Below are 19,942 nucleotides of genomic sequence, written 5' to 3'. Positions count from 1 at the left end.
GGATCCATGTTCTCATTCTGTTTACGCCAAATTCTGACTCTACCATTTGAATGTCTCAACAGAAATCGAGACTCATCAGACCAGGCAACATTTTTCCAGTCTTCAGCTGTCCAATTTTGGTGAGCTCGTGCAAATTGTAGCCTCTTTTTCCTATTTGTAGTGGAGATGAGTGGTACCCGGTGGGGTCTTCTGCTGCTGTAGCCCATCCGCCTCAAGGTTGTGCATGTTGTGGCTTCACAAATGCTTTGCTGCATACCTTGGTTGTAACGAGTGGTTATTTCAGTCAAAGTTGCTCTTCTATCAGCTTGAATCACTCGGCCCATTCTCCTCTGACCTCTAGCATCAACAAGGCATTTTCGCCCACAGGACTACCACATACTGGATGTTTTTCCCTTTTCACACTATTCTTTGTAAACCCTAGAAATGGTTGTGCATGAAAATCCCAGTAACTGAGCAGATTGTGAAATACCCAGACTGGCCCGTCTGGCACCAACAACCATGCCACGCTCAAAATTGCTTAAATCACCTTTCTTTCCCATTCTGACATTCAGTTTGGAGTTCAGGAGATTGTCTTGACCAGGATCACACCCCTAAATGCATTGAAGCAACTGCCATGTGATTGGTTGATTAGATAATTGCATTAATGAGAAATTGAACAGGTGTTCCTAATAATCCTTTAGATGAGTGTAAGTATTAATTATAAAAATTTTATAATGACATTTTATTCTTAAACACTTCCTTTTTAGCTTAAAGAAAGATGTGTTTGATTTCATTACACATTCATTTTTATCATGCAAGTATTTATAAAATATCACTCCATAAAAAAAGAGATTAAAGGAATTATTACTAATCATTTGAGCTTTAGTATTTTTAATACTTTGAGAGGATGTGAATCATTTCCATAAGAAACTATATAAAAATGGATGTGAAAATAGTAACTAGAAAAATGTATAAAGGGCTGACTTCTGTAGCCAAGCCCCGTTTAATGCAAACAAAAAAAATCAAGCAGAATGCAACAAAAATTAATAAGAGACACAGGTCTTAGCACTGGCTTCCTCGGCATAGAGAAAGCACTTGCAAGTGTGTCATTTTGGAGCCCTTGGATCTCCCTTTTTGTTTGTGGCATAGCCAATTCTGAATCACAGCAAGCTTCAAATTGTGGCCTATCTGCACTTGGCCCTCACTGTTCTCAAGGTAGTTGACTGCAGATAAGCTGAAATAACACCTTTTAAGATTAATGCAGAGCCCAGCTTGTAGTAGTGTGCAGAATACGTTAAGAATGTTCAGTAGGTGATCTTTCCAGGTACTAGAATAGATGACCCCATTATTAAGGTGTTTATCACAATAGGCATTATGGAGCCTTGGCAGTTTGTCTGCCAGATGCTGGAAGTTCTGCAGGAGTACCAATATAACTCAAAGGATAAGATATGGTAATGCCAATGCCCACTTGTGCTGCTAAACTTTTTTTTTTTTTTTTTTTGGGCAGGTTCCATTAACACTAGAATCCCTGAAACCTATGAAAAAGCTTCATCAGCGTCTTTTGTTTTGTAAATGTGTAGATCAGCACAAGCAGCCTGCTGTCCCATCCCCCCTTGACAGAGCTCAACTCGGGCAAAAAGTTCTCCCAGCTCAAGCTAGGGTTCCTTGTCTTCGTGTGAGGTGCCTGGAGTTGTATAGAGTAAATAATGCAGTATATCATTATTTGGAATACTTGCATTTCATGCGTGTTCCGTGTCTATAAAGATCTGGGTAAGTGTAAGATGAAAGGAAATGCGAGGCAAATCAAAGGCTTCTTCTTTTTGAGCTCATACACCATCAGCATGGCACTTTCAGGTCTAAACACTAGCGTGGCGAATTGCTCGCATACTGTTCAGCATTCCTGGCCTCTCATTTCCTTTCATCCTAAACTTACCCAGATCTTTGTAGACACGGAACACACATGAAATGCATGTATTCCAAATAATGATATACTGTATTATTTACCCTCGTACAACTCCAGACACCACACATATAAGGAGCCTTGGATTGAGCTGGGAGAACCTTTTGCCCGAGTTGAGCTCCATCAAGGGGGTGGGGATATAGGATACCAGGCTACTTGTGCTGATTGACACATTTACCAAACAAAAGATGCTGATGGAGAGGTACGAAGGAATTTAAGGTGGGCTGGGATTGCAAGTTTTTTCGTAGGCTTCAGGGATTGTAGTGTTAAGGAAATTTTGCAAATAATATCCTTTATTATGTTAATGGTGGAAAGGAATGGAAACTTTTCCAGCTGCTTGACCAAGTTGGCCACTTGTGGCATGGGGTAGTCATTAACACAGGAGACAAAGTAAAGTTGACGGAAGTTCTTACCGAAACTGCAACTGCTGTCAGGCATGAGAACCAATATGACAGGACCGGACGAGATCTGTTGCTTGCTTTAATGACTCCCAAGGTTTAGCATCCTCTCAAGCTCTACTTGGGCCTTTCTTGCGTCCAGGAGGTGGTATGGCCTTTCTCACACAACCCCTTCCAATTTGGACATGATGTCTTGCACAGCCAGAGTGGTACACCCTGGTATGGTGTTAACCACAGCTTTTACCAATTTAATTACATTTCCTAATTACTGTCTGGAGAGCGTTGCTATCGTTCTGTCCAGAGCTTCAGGAGATTTGTATTGAGCTGTTCAGGGGTTTGTGGTTTAGCTGTTTGTCAAGGTAATTCATGAGTCCCTTTCTCTTAACTTCACAGGGTCCGTGCCAATAGGCTAGAAGTTTAGAGTGGGACGTTATGTGGTCCAACAACCGAGCTTGGCTTTGTTGATTATGTGCCATGTGATTCTGCAACACATGATTTTAAGTCATTTTATTTTGAGTAACTTGGCTGCTTCCCTGAACGTATCCAAAGTGAATGGGGATCTCTGATCTATAAGGACTTTTTCTGGAATACGCCGATCTGCTCAAAGGAACAACCCATTATGGAGGGGTGTGGCGGAGGGTAAGAATTGGGGCACTCCAGGCAGAGAGATGCCTAAGTGTCAGACCTCTTCATTAATACCAGGGCAGTAGAACCTCATCTTGATGCATTAAAGGGTTTTGTTCACCCGTAGGTGACCATGGAGGTAGTGGGCATGTGCTAGTTCACAAAACTTCCATCTGTAGGAAGGTGGAACAAGAAGCACCGTTGCTCCTCCCCTTGGTGATTCACCACCCAGATCAAGAGTTTATTATACAGGACAATGTAAGGTCTAGGTTATATGGCATCAGCAACTGACAAGGCATTTGTATCTGTCAAGAGAAAAATAGTAAAATATCGGTACATCTCATAAGTTACTAATAAGTAGCTTGCAGAATTCAGAAATCGTTTCTGCTTTGTATGCCTTGTAATATTCAGTACATCATCATCTCTAGTATACTGGGTGTGATTTTTAAGGATCCTTGTCCAATTTTATGTTTTACAATTTCATGTTTTGTTCATTGCAAGGTTATAATTGCTTTCAACTCATCCATAAGACATTTTAGTAATTTTACAGAATGAAGGGGTAAATGGATAATTTTATCCAAATGAAAAATAGGTTATATCCTCTAATGGGGGACCCCATCTGAATTATGAAGTACTTATCTAATGAAATATTAAGAAGCACTTAGATCTTCTGAACAAATATCTTTATCCATCCCCCTAGGGAGTTTAATGAAACTGAGTATGTGTTACTCACCCATCCTCCTGCTGCTTTGCCTCCTATCCTCTATTCCTTAAGAGCTGTGGATTGCATTGACAAAACTGTTTTTCAGCCCTCTACATTTTCCTCTGGTGGATACTAATCAGTTTATTTTTTTTCAAGGAGAATTTTAGCACATTATTGAAGAAACCAATTAGACACATCTTGCAGTCATGACACACTGGTCAAACATTACCTGATGCTTTAATAAAATTGGATATATTCTCAAAAAATGTTTCATCTGATATGTGCTTTATTTTCTTGTCTCTGCAGAATTTTACTTTTGCTTTTTATGTTGTTAAAATGTCATTATGGGAAAAAAAGTGTCCTTTTTGAAATACAATGTTGAAAGTGGAGTCCCATATGTTCTGTCTGAAACCATACTGAAAAAATTGAAGTTACTTTTAGAAACTAAAACTACATAACATTACATTCTCACATTGGTTTAATCCACTTCAGAGTTGAAAGCAGGTCTGGGTTTTGTTGAGAGATTGGCAGATCCTATTCCCGCAGCATAGTGCTCAAGGGACCAAACGATAACCATAGAAAGATATGAGGCAAATGGCTACAAACTAGCAATGAGTTAAAACAGTCTCACCATACACACAGAGTTCCAATTTTGGGGTGCACGTTAGCAATGCAATGAAGTGGCAGCATGAGACTGGCTTGTTTCATTGTTTGAAGTCGCTGCACTGGGTGCAGCTGTAACATCTTTTTTGTTTCCTGTTTCTGTGCAACCATAAGGAAGATAGCAATGCCTTTTAAACAGTAATAAGTCTTACGACCCTGTGAAATAATAACGCATGTTTTCTTTCTCAGGAAGGGCACATTTAAGGCTCGTTTTGGATTGTAGCTCCTGGACATGGCTAATTCTTCAGGCAAAATAGCCATGTGGCACTGCTGGAAAGGGATTGCTGTTATACATCCAGTGGCAGTACTCATGATATTCTCATTATGGTTAACTAATGTACCCCTCAAATGAAAATATTGTAAGTTTTTTTCTATTTTAAATGCATTCAGGGTAGAAGGCTGAAGTACCGATCAGGTCAGTAGGCCCAAAGCAGCTCCACAAAGATCTTGCTGTACAAATACATGCATTAAGCTTGTTACATTTCTGTGATGTCATGCTGACCTTGCAAAGCATCATGAGGCATTTGGAGAATAAATGTCTGACTAAGCTGGCCACAGAGCGAATTTACAGGAAATTATTCTGCAAACAAGGTCGTCGCCATACGCATTTATTCAACACTAATGACTAATAATGAGCACAAATGAATTGTAATCTGTTTTGTGTGTTCTGAATGTTTCATAAAGGTTTCCAAGGTACAGTTTTTGATTGTTTTTTGTTGTCTCCACAGTCCCACCACATATGTGCTTGATGAAGATGAACCCCGTTTTATGGAAGACGTGGATTACAGTGCAGAGAGTAATGATGAGGCAGATGCAGAGCTAAATGAGAACCCGGGAGATTATGACACTTGTACGCAGGAAGATTTGCCGTCTGACTCTGAGACCATAGAGAGAAGAAATCTTCACTGATAATTCATAGCTTGAAGAAGCAAAACCTTTACAAAGCAAACCTGATTTGTATTAATCAAAGAATAATGAAACATTCTTTTTTTTTTTAATCAAGTTTCCATTTTAAGTTTGTTGAACATTGTACTTAATATAATAAATGTCAGTAGTTCCCTGTTTTTGAGTTTTTAACTCTAGACATCATATTCGTAGATCACTTGTAAATTTGTTGCATGCCTGGCAGTCTGTCTTAGTTTTTCTCCTTTCTTTTCTTTTTTTTTTTTTTTTTTTTTTTTTTTTTTTTTTAACCCATTCTTAACTATGACAATGTCTCTGGGTTGGCAGGTTCACATGCATGTTCTAATGCGAAAGGGTGCTGATCTGTACAGCTTTATTGCTGTAGTATTAAATAATATGTGTATAACTTGAAACATTTGCGGTTTAATTTATTGTGTTGAAATAATCTCAAGCTTGCTTTAAATATATAAACAGAATACATTTATATAGACTTAAAAGTATATGCTTTTTTCTGTATCATTTAATCAATCATATAACAATATCTTTAACAGATTATTTGCTTAGACATTCTATATAAATTCTACTTGCTTTTTTATGCTTTATGTCTACTATTTAAAATCCTATGATATTCATTGTAAATGTGAAATGGATTATTCTTGCTAATCATGGTCAGATAACAGTAACGTCATACATTTTGCAAAAGACTCCTAGAGAAGCTGCAGTATTTGTAATAAATTGTACAAGTGCAGTATTAACATGAGAATCACCTCAGCCATCACAACAAATGTCTGTATTAACAACGGTGTAATTAGTATGGCTTAAATATTGGTTGTAAGTTTTATTAAAGGCATGAGAAACTCTTCAAAGCAAAAAGATCTTTGTCTGTAATTAATTGAAATGAGTTGTGTTTCTCTGGTTCTGTTCTCTTTTTGATTTTAGATGAGGTTTCCATGTCAAATACAAATAAAATATCCTACAGCAACCACATGATTAGGTTTATTTGATGTCTTGATATGGCAATTTATCAATGGATAACTAGGCATAATTTTCACCAGGGTCCACTTTTAAAAGAATACTGTGAGGTGTGGGTCACCGATTTGCACACTGGAGAAGGAGGCGACTCTCCGAGAAAATCCACTTTATTGTAGTGAAAACAGGAACGGTCTCGGCATTTATTTAATTGGGAGCTGTCACTTTAGTACACACAAACCGCAATCAAGCAGAGGTGTTATCAGTCATCCTGCAGTAGCTCCCTTCTTCATTTTAGGAACAGATGGCCTCCCTCATCAGATAGGTTCAGTGGCTGCAGATCAATGGCTGGAGCCAGCTCATACTGGAGGAGAAAAGACAGAAGAAAGAGAGCAAGGCCAGGCCTAGAGCCCAGTCTTAAATATTCCATGCATCAACCATCGGGCAACAGACATGTTTCGCAGTGAGCCTGCAAACTTGCAGTTGCACCGGCAGCAAAGAGTTTTGGCACACAGTACAGTTGGGGATAGGGGTGGGAGTGGAGGTGGTTGTGAGATTTTTGAGAACCTGACAATATACATATATACTGGCATGTGTTTGTGTATATTACATAATTTCACTGAAGCCAGACTTCTAATAGCCCTGAGTAAAATTTGGGTGGGAACGATTAGACAGCTCACTGAGTGTCACATTTCTAAACCAATTCAACGCCTCATGTAGGCAAAACAGGGGCAGGGGTTTTGAACTAAAAATATCGGCGGTGCTCTCATTAACCTGGTCCGATTGTGTGCGAGATTCTGTTTGCGGTGAAACGTGTACAGTCAAAGTCTCCAAAAAAACCCACTAGACATATAAATGTGTGTCGTGTGTGCAGAAAGGACATTGCTTGTTTTAATAAATATAACCTGATGCAAGGCAAAAACCTTTTAAGATTTTACATTGGCATCAGTTAATGAATGGTAAAAGTGAACAATATGTTGCGATGGTTGCTGTGTGAGCTCTCTTTTGTTCATTGTTACGATTACAGTCAATGTAAGCTTGAAAAACATGGCAGCTAGATGGGCATCGATAAGCACGTAAGTAGTGATATGTGCGGAAGAAAAACAATGCATTATTTTTGCATACAAAACAAATTAAAATGCCTGTTGCAGTCGGTGCAACATCATGCAAGCACGTGAACCAGTCTTCTAGTAACAGCAAGTGGGGAAGGTGTTTTTGTGTACAGAGCTAACCAGCTCAGAAAAAATGAGCATACATTTGTATTCATACATTTAATCCTGCATGTGCTGAGAGGTAAATTTAATCTTCCTTGTTTAGGGTCACTGGATGCCAGTGATTCTCACAGCAGCACTGGGTGTAAGGCAAGAAGCAAAAGTTCTGGACAGTGGGTGCATTGATCCTTTTCAGGGTTCAATCGCACAGTCAAGCAGAAAAGAGTAGGCTGTGTGCACTCTAGTAACACTTTATTAAAGTATCTCTTTGGCATTAATCCTGTCATTTACTGAAGATTTCTTGAAACAGTGTGATATGGTGGCACAATCCGGAGGCTCTAGTTTGGGATAGGAAAGGGGCTGGATGTTATTTACTTCACAATGGACTAAATCTATTTACTTAATTGAGACACGTTTGTTTTATTCTGTGTTAAAATAGGTAATAATAACTTAGTTAAACATGCTGAAAAATACTGATCAATTCAGAAATGCACAGGCACATGCAAATTCCATATGGCACTGTGAGGAAGAGCTCTGCGCTACCACTCTGCCTATTTGTTAAAAAGTCTATATTAAACTTTAACCTAATTAAATGTATATCTGTAACGTTAGTTAAATTTGTGTCACTTGATTGCGAGCCTTGTACCTTAATCTTTCCCTTTGATAGCTTTTAGTAGAAAACTGATGCACGCATGTTATTTTATTTTATTTATTTATTTATTTTTTTGTTTCAATAAGCTGCCTTATCCAGGAAGAGGCATTGAATTTCTTCCAAAATGTTCTTTTCTTTTATCAGTGTTTTTAGAGCACTACACTTAAATTCAGTGGAACAAGCATTTGGCCCAAGACGCTTAAAAAATCACTGCATGCAAGAGTTTAATAAACTGCTCACTGCTAAAACACTTAGGTATGAATAGTGTCATTGAAAATAAAGGCAAGTAACTTTTAAAACAATTATGTAGCACTAAAACACTTAGATGTGAATGGCCTTTACTCAGAACTAGATCATCCCACAGAAATCTCCCCCTAATTTCACTGTGGTCCAGTGATCTCTCCCTCTCCCTAATGGCACAATATATTCACAAATGTTCGATTTTGCTCCAGGAATTCCAATTATTAGTTCACACAACTGCAAGTACTTCATAGACTCCACCCCACCTCTTGTTTTTTTAATGGGTATCTCCTCTAGTCTACTTTGCCACCTGTGTTCTGCTCGATTTGCCTGGTGTTCTGTCCCCTATCTTTTTCTGTGGACACCAGTCTTTAACTTTCTAAAATCATTCCTTCCTGTGACTGTTAGCCAAGACCCTTCTTTTATTGAGCTTTGTTATTCTCAACTCTCACTTCTCTAGTGTTGCCAGTTTAGTAGCCATATTGCTCCTTGCCTTTTGATGGAAATCCCCAGGACCTGTCACTTTTAACAGTTGGCGTTCCTCATTTTTTAACTTATTCTCTCTCTCTTGAACTGTGCTCATGTTAAATCAGTCATGCTTCACGTAAATCCATCAAGAACCGATCTGTCTCGGTTCAGTCAATTAGAACCTGCTGTTCTGGGCCTTACTGATAGTGTTCTTTTCATTATTCTAGTTGGCTTGGGTATTATTTTTAGTTTCCTACAATTTTCCCTTCATCAATACATCAGTCTATTTTTATATTGGTTTTTGTTTTTTTTTTTGTTTTGTTGCTTTGGCTGTGATTGGGGAGGGTGCCACTGGGCTACAGTGTTCCCTTTCTTGGAATGCCTTAAGGTTTCTTGTGTATTCATTTTGTTTTAAAGAATGTCCTTGAACTACAAACACATACTGTATAACTTAGTTTTGTTTTTTGTTTTTTTTCCTTCCAAGGATTGTTCCCAAATAATTCAGGAACCGTGAGCACTGCTGAACAAGATGTATGGAAACAGGAGTGAGAAGAACATCGGGTAAGCTGAAGTTATGTCTTTTAATGCGTCGTTTATCATGGATCTGGATTACAGAATTAATCAAAAGATCATCAAAACTATACAAAACCAGCTGCAATAATATGAAGATACAAATTAAACATCTAGGCTATTTCTCTGCAATTATTATTAAAACCCCCATGTCACAAAGAGATTATCTTCTATACAAAAAATTTTAACATTATTACATGAGCACTGCGGCTCCATAAATTGAGCACAAAGGCTTCCAACATTTTAAACAGTTTTTATACACTAAGTAGGGCAGGTAAATGACCATAAAAACATCTTATAAGTAACAAAATCCAGAGGGTCAGGATAACCAAACATGTCCAAGAATCTATTAGGAATATTCACATCGTAGTCCATTGGGCCAAATCGCTCCGGGACACGTCCCTTCATCGGGGCCGGACAACTAAAAACAAAAATAAAAGTTTTCAAAGCACTTCTCAGACCAAGCATGTAAGCAACAGAAGAATCTCCTGGACTACAAATTTGTGTTTATTTTGGCACAGACACTCTGATTGTTAGACATTCTAGACCAGTGATTCCCAACCACTGTGCCGCGGCACATTAGTGTGCCGTGAGAGATCATCAAGTGTACCGTGGAAAATTATCCAATTTCACTTAATTGGTCTGAAAATTATTATTTATTTACTGCAAATAATTTGTCTTTGTTCGTCTGTGTGACAGTGACAGGCAGAACAATTAAATACTCTTCCGCTAGGTGGCAGCAGATGGCTAATTAATCTGTGTATCTACCTGTTGCCATTCAAACAGTAGAATTCGTGATGCTTCGACTGTGACAGCAGTGATGGCGGTGGATAAATATCTGAAAAGAAAAAGTACACAATCTGAACTGGGTCCTGGAGAAAATTATGACCCAGATGAAGCCCCTAGTATGAGTAGTGGTCAGAAGAAAGCAAAAAAGGTGAGCTCAAGACAATACAATGAAAGTTATTTTTGCTTTGGATTTACTTTTACCGAGGAACCAACTGAGCCGATTCTGTTATGCTTGGTATGTGGGGAAAAGCTTTCCAACAGTTCTATGGTTCCTAGCAAATTTAAACGCCATTTCCAAACACAACACCCGTCAGTTCAAAACAAGAACACAGACTATTTTATTCAACTTCGTGAACAGACTAAGAAACAGACAGCTTTAGTGAGGAAAACCACAAAGACGAATGAGAGATCTCTCAAAACTAGCTACCTAGTTGCTGAACTCCTCGCCAAATCAAAACAGGCACACACGGTGGCAGAGACATTAATACTACCTGCCTGCAAAATCATTGTAAATGAGATGCTCGGCCTTGGCGCTCTTAAAGAAATAGCCCAAGTCCCTTTCTCAAATAATACAATTGCCAGATGTATTGATGACATGTCTGCAGACATTAAAAGAATCGTTTTGGAAAAGTTGCACGCCAGTGGAAAATTTGCATCTAAGGATATCAGTGGACATGCACAACTTTTGGCAAATGTGCACTTTGTAGACGCAGACACCATCAGAGAAAACTTCATGTTTTGCAAGGAATTGCCAGAAAGAACAACAGGAGAGGAAATTTTTCGTGTTGTATCAAAGAACCTTGAACAAGGAAAACTGCATGTGTTTGCACTAATGAAGCAGCCACCATGTTCGGGTGCACCAAAGGATTTGTAAGAAGAGTGAAAGAGCAACATCCAGATGTTATTGCGACGCATTGTTTTCTGCATCATGAGGCACTTGTTGCCAAGACATTACCAGCAGACGTAATTCCTATATTAGACGATGTTGTGCGCATGATAAACTTTGCGAAGACAAGACCTGTAAAAAGTCTCATGTTTGCATCATTGTGTGAGGAAATGGGAGCGGAGCATAAAACACTATTGCTGCACATGGAGTTCCAGTGGTTGTCCCGTGGCAAAGTTTTAGCCCGTGTGTATGAGCTGCGGGAGGAACTAAAAGTGTTTTTGACAAATGAGAGGTGTGATGATGCTAAGTTGCTTTCAAGTGATGAGTGGTATGCAAACTGGCATGTCTGTCGGATAGATTTCAACATTTTCAATAACCTGAATACACTTTCATGCAAGGCCGAAATGAAAACCTGCTCACAAGAGCAGATAAAATAAATGGATTTCCTTCAAGGATGCAGCTCTGGCAACAACATGTGGAAAGTGCCAACCTTGACATGTTCCCACACATCCAGACATGGCAAGGTATCAACATTGCTGCACTGTGTGAGACAATAGGCAAGCATTTGAAAACCCTTGAACAGAAGTTGTCATTTTATTTCCCTTCAGTTTCTACTGATTGCCTTGACTGGGTTAGGAGCCCATATAGCTCAACCGCAGTTGGAAAGGACATGATTTTGCAGGAGCAGGAGGAAATAACTGTACTGAGAGAAAATCAAGGTTTAAAGCTGAGCTCTGCTGATCTACCTTTGGACAGTTTTTGGCTGCCTGCTGCTAAGGAGTTCCCCATTCAGGCAAGCAGAGCTATTTCAGTCCTGTTCCTATTTTCCACAACCTACCTATGCGAGCTTGGCTTTTCAAACATGACCGCTATAAAAACTAAAAAAAGAGAGCGACTCAAAGCTTTGAGTGTGTCTTTCTTCAATTCCTGCATGTATATCAGCATCATGTTCAACTAAAGAGGCCCAGGTTTCACACTGATTAAGTAAATTGTGAGTAAATTGAAACTAGAAGATCATTATATTTCATTACATATACTTTTTGTGACATTTTTATTTGGTGGTGCACCGTGGGATTTTTCTAATGTAAAATATGTGCCGTGGCTCAAAAAAGGTTGAGAAACACTGTTCTAGACATTCATGAATTTGGCCCATTTTTTTTTTTTTTTTACTATGTTTCATCTTCTCATCCTGTATTTTCAAGTCACTGCCAGTTTTTCCATTGCAGGCAGAACAGATTGTTCTCTCTGTAACACTCTTTGCTTTGAGAAACTCATGTCGCATGGCCCTCCTAGCATTGTAGGCTTTGATGATTAGATAACATTCCTTTACTAGCTCCTAAGAAAAAGAGAAGCTGTTCTGCCCCGTCTTCTGCAGTTCATCCCTGTGTTACTGGACCAGTCCAGCCTGTCATTGATTGGACCTCCAAGTATCTTGTAGCAGTGCACCATATCCACTCCCTTCATTTATTTTCATCCAGGTGCCATTTTTTAATAAGTAAGGTCAAGAAGAGTGAATTATCAAATAAAAATACTCAATCTCCCTTACTTCCTAATTTTTTAGGTAACTATAGTATTGTTAAATTGATTTTAGCTCCCACAACAGTAGTGGTTGGTAGCAAGTCTATTGCTTCTGTAAGTTGTTATGGTACTGCAACACAAAATGGTCAAAAAGTGTGAACAGGCCTCAGTATAAGCAGAAACCAGACCATGACCACTGGACTGCAACAAAAGCAAGCCTCACCCCAGGCAGCCTAGTCCCAAACTCCAAAGACCTTAAGGCCTGCACAAGCCCAAAGTGAGGTTCGTGTTTTAAAAGTTTAAAATACTGTAAATATTCAAATATACCCTTTGAGGGAGAGGATACCCATAAACCCCAGGCTGAAGGACATGAACAAAAGAAAGTTCTTTAAAAATTATAGAATTTATTAAATAAAGAAAATAAGCAGAAAAATGGTAAAACAATAAAAAATCAAACTTAAGAGAAAATTGCAATCCCAAAGCAAACAAACCGTTAACCACAAAAACAGAGGCAAAAATGTACTAACGAGAAAAAAAATCCAATCAGGACTTACTAAATGACCCAAATGCTGCAACACTCAATGACTCTCTGAGGGACCTAACACCTAATGTAGAGGATGTGGGTGGTCCCTCAGTAGTGATAATATAATGGTCCCGCCTCTTGGGTTTCAACCCATAAATTACAAGGATTATAGCCATAAAACAAATACATATCCCTCCATCACCAACCCCTATAACATACATGTCTTGAACCCATGCAGACATGGGGAGCAGCCTGGACATGATTTCCAGTCTCCTTGTTGAGAGGCAGCAGTGTACCGCCATGTGACCATACAGTACAAATATACACAATGCATAAATAATAATTAACCAAAACCATATTAACAGAAATTACAAAATGACAACACCAGAAAAATAGTAATTCAATAATGATAGAAGTGATTAAAAAACAAAATGTACTTAGGATGGGGAACAAACCTTCACTTAAACATTTAGCTGATGGCCTTAACAATCTTCCACAGACCCGGCAATCACGCTTTGGGATGCACTTCGACGAGTCATCTCATTGGGGGGGTGGGGGTCCCAGGTCCAGAAGAGTTCAGAAATCTCACAATATGATGAAGAAGAAAAGGAAGATTCTGCTTCTGATTAATAACTGTGCTGCTCACAGCATGTTTCTACACTTGGATAATGTTCAAGTTGAGTTCCTCCCACCGAATTGCACGTCAGCGCTTCAGCAATTGGATTTGGGCATCATTCGCACCCTGAAAGTGTATTATCGCAAAGGAAATGCTGAGAAACATTTTCATCGGCATAACTTGTAGACAGAAGGAGATGACACTTAATGTGAAAGAATCTATTGAAATGATTGCAAATGCCTATAACGCTAACACGGTACAACACCCTAGTAGTAAGGCATCCCAAGATATCACAAAATCCAAGAGTTTTATTTAATAAGAAGCCTGGGGCTCAACTTTGGCAAAGTGTTGGCACTCTGACTTGCTGCTGGGTCCAGTTTGCAGCTCAGTCATTGGGCAGACTCGTGAATTCTCTTTGTGTCCACATATTGTTTCCAAGGCCACTCCAGTATCCTCACTTATTTCCAATTCAAGTACAGTGGTGTTAATTGTTGATCAATGAACCCAATGTAGCCTGGTTTAGGTGTTACCTTATGTCTGATTGACATCTCATCCAAGGCTGTTATTGTTCTTTGGCCCAGTCCTGTCATGCTAGTTATCAGTGTTCTAGAATGGAAAAAGGCATCTAATAAAATATATGAATGAACAATATGTGTGAGCAACACATCGATGCAGTTAGTGCTGCTGCCTTGGAGTAAAGAGATCTGGGTTCATGTCCTCCCTGCGTGGGGTTTACATTTTCTCACGTATCTGTGTGGGTTAACTCCCACAGTCCAAAGACATGCTGGTTAGGTGAATAGATAGGCTATATGCACACTCCGTTCTGGATACCAGGTCAGCCAGGTGTTGCACTTCCAGCACTGAAATCAAAACTGACAGACTATGAGGTTGCTCTCCCAATTGCTTCAAGATGTGCCCAGACTTTTGGTAAATCACGTTGGTCACATTATTCAAACATTGTGCCAAACATCAGGAACTAAAAAAGGAGAAGGGCTTCAAACTGCATGTCTCAAGCTACATCCACAATTACGAAGGTAAGATCTGGAAAAATTAAAAACTTGTGTCTACTGTGAACTTACATGGGACAAACGTGATTACATTAGGCTTCTTAAAGAGAGCATTAGTCACTAAACTTTATTCAGGGACAGGTGAATATGTATGTAATCTTAATATATAATAACATGAGTCTGCTGGACATCTTACCCTGTAAAAACGTGAAATGTACATTGTAAGGCTTTCAATTTGTTTTCTCAGCTGGAGAATCTCCTCTCTCAGAGACATGTTTCCATCAAGTGCTAGATTGACAACTGCTGGATCTGGAACCAAAGAGTGGTCACGGTCCTCAAGGACTTTATCATCGTCCTGCCTCGCCCAGTGTGTCATTCTCTGTTGGTCACTTTCTCCTCTCCTAAACCTGCTTGTGGAATGGGGAAATTGTTCCACACAACGCAGGAATTGAACCGCCGTTCTTCAACAGTCGCTGCTCTTTCTCAGACCCTGACTTGCAAAAATCCTCTTTTTTTTAAAATTCCGACTGCAAACTCTGGTATGGAGACTAACTGTAAAGCTCTCTCTCTGGATAGCGACAATACATTTAGATCGGGTTTCTGCTTTGGAGGGAAATGTATGAAAACCAAGTACCTTGTACTTACGGGAAGCTGAACATAAAGGTACACAACAATGTTCAGCTGTGGCGCTAGCTGTACTCTGAAACTTAAACTTCTTTTTCTGGGACATTCTCACCACTGAACTAAAATCACAACTGCAGTATGGATAACGGATGTGACTAAGCTGGCTGAGATTTCACGTTGGCACTACCGTGTGTATATAGCCCATTGGCAACACTAAATTGCTCCTAGTGTGTGTTTGCCCTGCAATGGACTGGCACCATGCCCGGAGTTTGTTCGGTGTTAGCTGTGACAAATTCCAGCACCCCCATGCCCCTGGTCTGGACTAAGCAGGTAAGAAAATGACATAACTATATGTATGCACTTAAAATTAAAAAAGTTTCATATTAGAAATCATTCTTCAGTAATAAAGCATCCACACTTAAGTTTCCTCCAAATCCCCCTTACTTGTAAGAACTGTTAAGAATTCTCGCCCTGCAACCACCCCCAACAGATTGAATTTTATGTACATTTGTCATCTACATTTAAGATGCATGCAGTCTATTAGGGAGTTGTTGGCCCAAATGAACTTATCTTAAATGCTGTTTTTTTAGCTTAAAATGGCTTCAAGCCATGGGATACACTAAGGGTCAAACTGCCTTGGTGTAAGTCAAGTGTGCTAATAAGGTTTACTTCCTGAATCAAATTACCTGTTTTTTTTTATCTTCACATTTGCCTGTATTTCAGAGGGCTCGTTTCCTTTCTATATTCAATACTCCACAACTCTTCATGTAAAGGTTTAATTATTCTTCAGATTTGGTCCCAAGATCTTAAAATTGAAAACCCTCATCACCATTACTGCTGTGAAGCTCTCCCCAATCCTACTTGCCATCCACCCTCCCCAAGGACCTTTTTCCTTTTACCCCTTAGGTGCTCTCCCAGTATTTTGCAGGCTTTCTCTAATATAATTAATGGTAATCTTTATCTTGTTAGACACTTTGGCACTAGCTCTTGACACCCTCCAAACGCAGATGAATTTACCAGGCAAACTTCTCACTGATTTTTCGATGGAAGAGCCTGGTTATTCTGTTCATTAGGCAGTGGTGCGCCTGATTTTCTGAATTAGTTCATTTAGAGCTAACCTCAGATAGAATTTATACAGCTTCCATGAGACCCCTCAAAAGGGGGCTTGCAGTGGAAAGTTTTCTGTAAGCAAAGACATGCCATTTAACTCTTTCTTTCTTTCTTTCCACTCGATGCTTTGGGTTGGGAGTGTTTGTCTTGGGTTGGGATCTCATTCTTTCATTGATGTCCCTGCTCCTTGATTAAGCTGTGTTAAAAATGATTTTAAAATCTATTTGTACTGTAAATTACTTGTAATAAAAAAATTGGCCAAATATTCCTGTATTTTTGTAATCATTTGAAAGACTGAGGTTTAATATAAAACCTTTAGCAAAAAAACAGTGGATAAAAAGGGTCTGAACTAATAAAGAAGACCACAAAAAGCAACATACAGATACTTTTTTTGTTAATTATCTGCAAACTCGGATGACCGTTAAGTGCATGTGGCTGGCCCTTTATCCTGTCACAGCCATACAAATGCTACATGCCCCTCTCAAGAATGGTTAGATAGCATCAGAAGAAAATATGAAGCTGGTATTAAATAAAACGTTGTTGAAGCAGCGAAAGAAAAATTTGATGTGTCTGAGAAACTGATGCGAGATTGTAGGAGTCAAGGAGATGTAAAAAAATAAAATTAAGTGTCACAATTTTGAACGGGTGTATAAGTCGAGGTCTGATTTTATGATTGATTTTTTGGGTTTCAACACCCAACTTATACGTGACTACCTGTACATACGGTAAAACTAAAATGTCTAGTTAGCAATTTTCTTGAAAAGTGAAACGTTTGGAGCCAATGGAAAGTGACTGTCTAGCTGACGTAGCCTGACTGGTCACATGTACTGTTCTTCCCTCATGGTACAGTGTTTTATTTTGCTCATTTTTCAGCCCCGCTCCTTATTAGAGCTGATGGACCACTAGAATATGAGATTAATGGGGTCAGCAGTTCTTGTTGGTAGTGAGGACTGCTGTATTTCTTGGGGGTAGGGTAGTTTATTGGTTTAATGAATGTATAGTTAACAATAATAAAATAACTTTCATGACAGGGCTGAGTGGTGGCTTTGAGGCTTGGGATCACTGGCAATCAGAAGGTTGCCGGTTTGAATCTGGTAAACGCCAGAAGTGACTCTACTCCGTTGGCCCCTTGAGCAAGGCCCTTAACCTGCAATTACTTCACATTGGGTATGACATTAATCAGCTACCAGCCCCACAAGCAGGTCCTCCAACTTACAGGAAAAACATGGGGTTTGGTGGCAGGATTGGCACTCCAGCCACTGTAAAAAAAACCTCATATTGTTCAAGTATGGTGCTAAGGTGCCTGGCAGTGTGGTGCTGAGGTGTTCCCCATTTCCTGGCAGTGTGGTGTTGAGGTGTCCCCCATTGCCCGGCTCCACTTGAGTCCCAATTTGGGTGGTTCGTCGTGTGGTGGGCGCAGCAACAACTTCTTCATGATAAATTTAGGTCCAAATCCTAGCACCACCACTACCCTAAAATCTTATGTTGACTGGAAAGCGATGTCGGATGCAGCCTTTAATCACTGGAAAGAAAATGGCTTATGTTGGCCATTTTGAACTTTCTAAGTATAATAGCTCACAATTTTTTAAACTCGTGTGCCTGACATGAGCCATTCCTGCTAGCAAACACATCAGGACAATTGTTTGGTTTCTCAAATTACTGTTTACTAAAATTTCTGCTATGAATTCTCTTGCTTTGTCTGGCAAGTATACAATTACTCGTGGCCATTTAAAAATGGCCAAATCATCATGTAAAATTCTAATCTTTGCAATCTATAAAAAGATCTGTTTCACAAGTTTAGGTCATTTATTTAATTTCATCTGATTAAGTTTGAAGAAAATATGGAAAACCTGAGATGTTCTAAAACCTTTAACCAGTAGTGTATGTTTTTATATATATATATATAATATGCACATCTCAGAGTTAACAAATGTACACACACACACACACACACACATATATATATATATATATATATATATATATATATATATATATATATATATATATATATATATATATATATAAATTTATTATGGCAGATGGCAGGCACCCTTACCCTTTGTAATGGAAGAACCGGGAGAGAGAGCTTGCACAGGACATTATTTCCCCTGGACTTGCTACATCACCCTGGATTGCCACAGGACTGCGACTGGGACTTTGAGATTGAGGGCTAAGCTGTGCTGTGTTCCGGTGGTGCCACCAGGGGGTACTACAGGGACTCCTGAGCCTGACTTCATTGTGCTCCCACCACACCCATAAGTTCTTCCAGACAATGTTATTCGGCCACCAGAAGTACTCCCAAGTGCAGCATAAAAGAAACAGCCTTGCTTCATTTCCATAGCCATAGTTGGGAGGAAGAGAACGAAACTTGCTGAAGGAAGGAGGAGGCAATGAGAGAGAGAGAGAGAAGAAGACAAAGTGCTGTGTGCTTTATTCTTGTTTTGAAGTGGGAAACTCTTCAGGGAAGAGTTTCCCATAAAATAATAGCCATGTATTGTGCTGGACTTGTGCCTGTGTCTGAATTTGTCAGGTTTGTGGAGTTGGAGTGCCCTCTGCAGGCCACAAGTGGCATGGTCGGCAGGATTCCTGACCGTCTATGTTGGAGGGACGTATATCTTTTAATTTCTTGAGGCAAAACCCAGAACAACAACACTCACAGGCTCTGTGCAGGCACACAGAAGAACTGCTTCTGCTTGCAATGGGGAAAAGGAAGGTCAGGCAAGGAGCTTAAACAGAGATGGACTAAGCACACACCATCATCAGCAGCAAGGGAGCCGGTGTGGGGAGCGATACAACCAACTGGAAGAACAAAGCTCTGGATAATGGGCTTCGGAAGGAGATATGTGGTGGACGTGGGATTGGTATGACCTGTGAATGTTTTACATCCCTTCCATGCACTTACCTCCAAGAAGGAGAAAGCCCAAATGCCTGTTTGTGGTTTACATACATCCTCAGAAAAAATGACAAAGGTCCAACCTTGGGTGGCTTGAGTGATGGAGGTCTCGCCCTGCTGTTTGCCCAGGAGGATCACAAGACCTGTACAGAGGGCCCAGAGGAAATCTGAAGCAGATGGTAGCCCTCAAAGTGTCTGGAGTCTTGCATGATCGATGGGATCACACAAAGGGGGCAGGGGGCAGTGAGTCCAAACTGACTTCCCCAGAGCAAGTAAAGGGTGGGGAGATTTGTGCTGGGTTTCCTCCAGTAAATTGCTGGAGGCAGGGCCGGCTTGCTAGGCGAATGGCCTTCCCAACCCCCTAGAACACCCAACTGAGCTTCTACATTAGAGGCACAGGTGTAATGACTCACTGCCGGAAGAGAAAGATGAACTGGACCAGAGCCCACTGCCAGCCAAAACAAGTAACTGTGTTGTAGATGTACGAGAGCTGGAAGGGTGCTCTAGCTTGTATGTTCTCTGTTTCAGGTGATCGACTTCATGAAGAGGGCAATAAAGGGTGTAGAGAGGACATCTGAGGCACCCCTGAAGATGGCGCAGGACTCTCTGAGGAAGCTCGGTACAGGATTCTCC

General features: G+C 39.9%; 1 protein-coding gene across 4 annotated transcripts in view; it reads left to right on the top strand.

The window, feature by feature from the left end:
- agtpbp1 (ATP/GTP binding carboxypeptidase 1) overlaps window positions 1-6,103 on the top strand; it is a 287,469-nt gene extending 281,366 nt beyond the window's left edge. For 2 of the 4 annotated variants that reach the window (XR_005633318.1, XR_005633317.1), the window contains one exon: window positions 5,056-5,134. Coding sequence is in view for 2 of the 4 variants with exons in the window: in XM_039750596.1 (XP_039606530.1) it covers window positions 5,056-5,236 (181 nt within the window). In the remaining 2 variants the exon portion in view is untranslated. Of the gene's footprint in view, window positions 1-5,055 lie in introns of all 4 variants that reach the window. The other 2 variants (XM_039750596.1, XM_039750597.1) reach the window with 1 other exon arrangement.
- Window positions 6,104-19,942: the final 13,839 nt, after the last annotated feature.

This window comes from Polypterus senegalus, chromosome 4, assembly GCF_016835505.1.
Source record: "Polypterus senegalus isolate Bchr_013 chromosome 4, ASM1683550v1, whole genome shotgun sequence".
In the NCBI taxonomy this organism is placed as follows: Eukaryota; Metazoa; Chordata; class Cladistia; order Polypteriformes; family Polypteridae; genus Polypterus; species Polypterus senegalus.
This window is presented reverse-complemented; position numbering and strand designations above follow the sequence as displayed.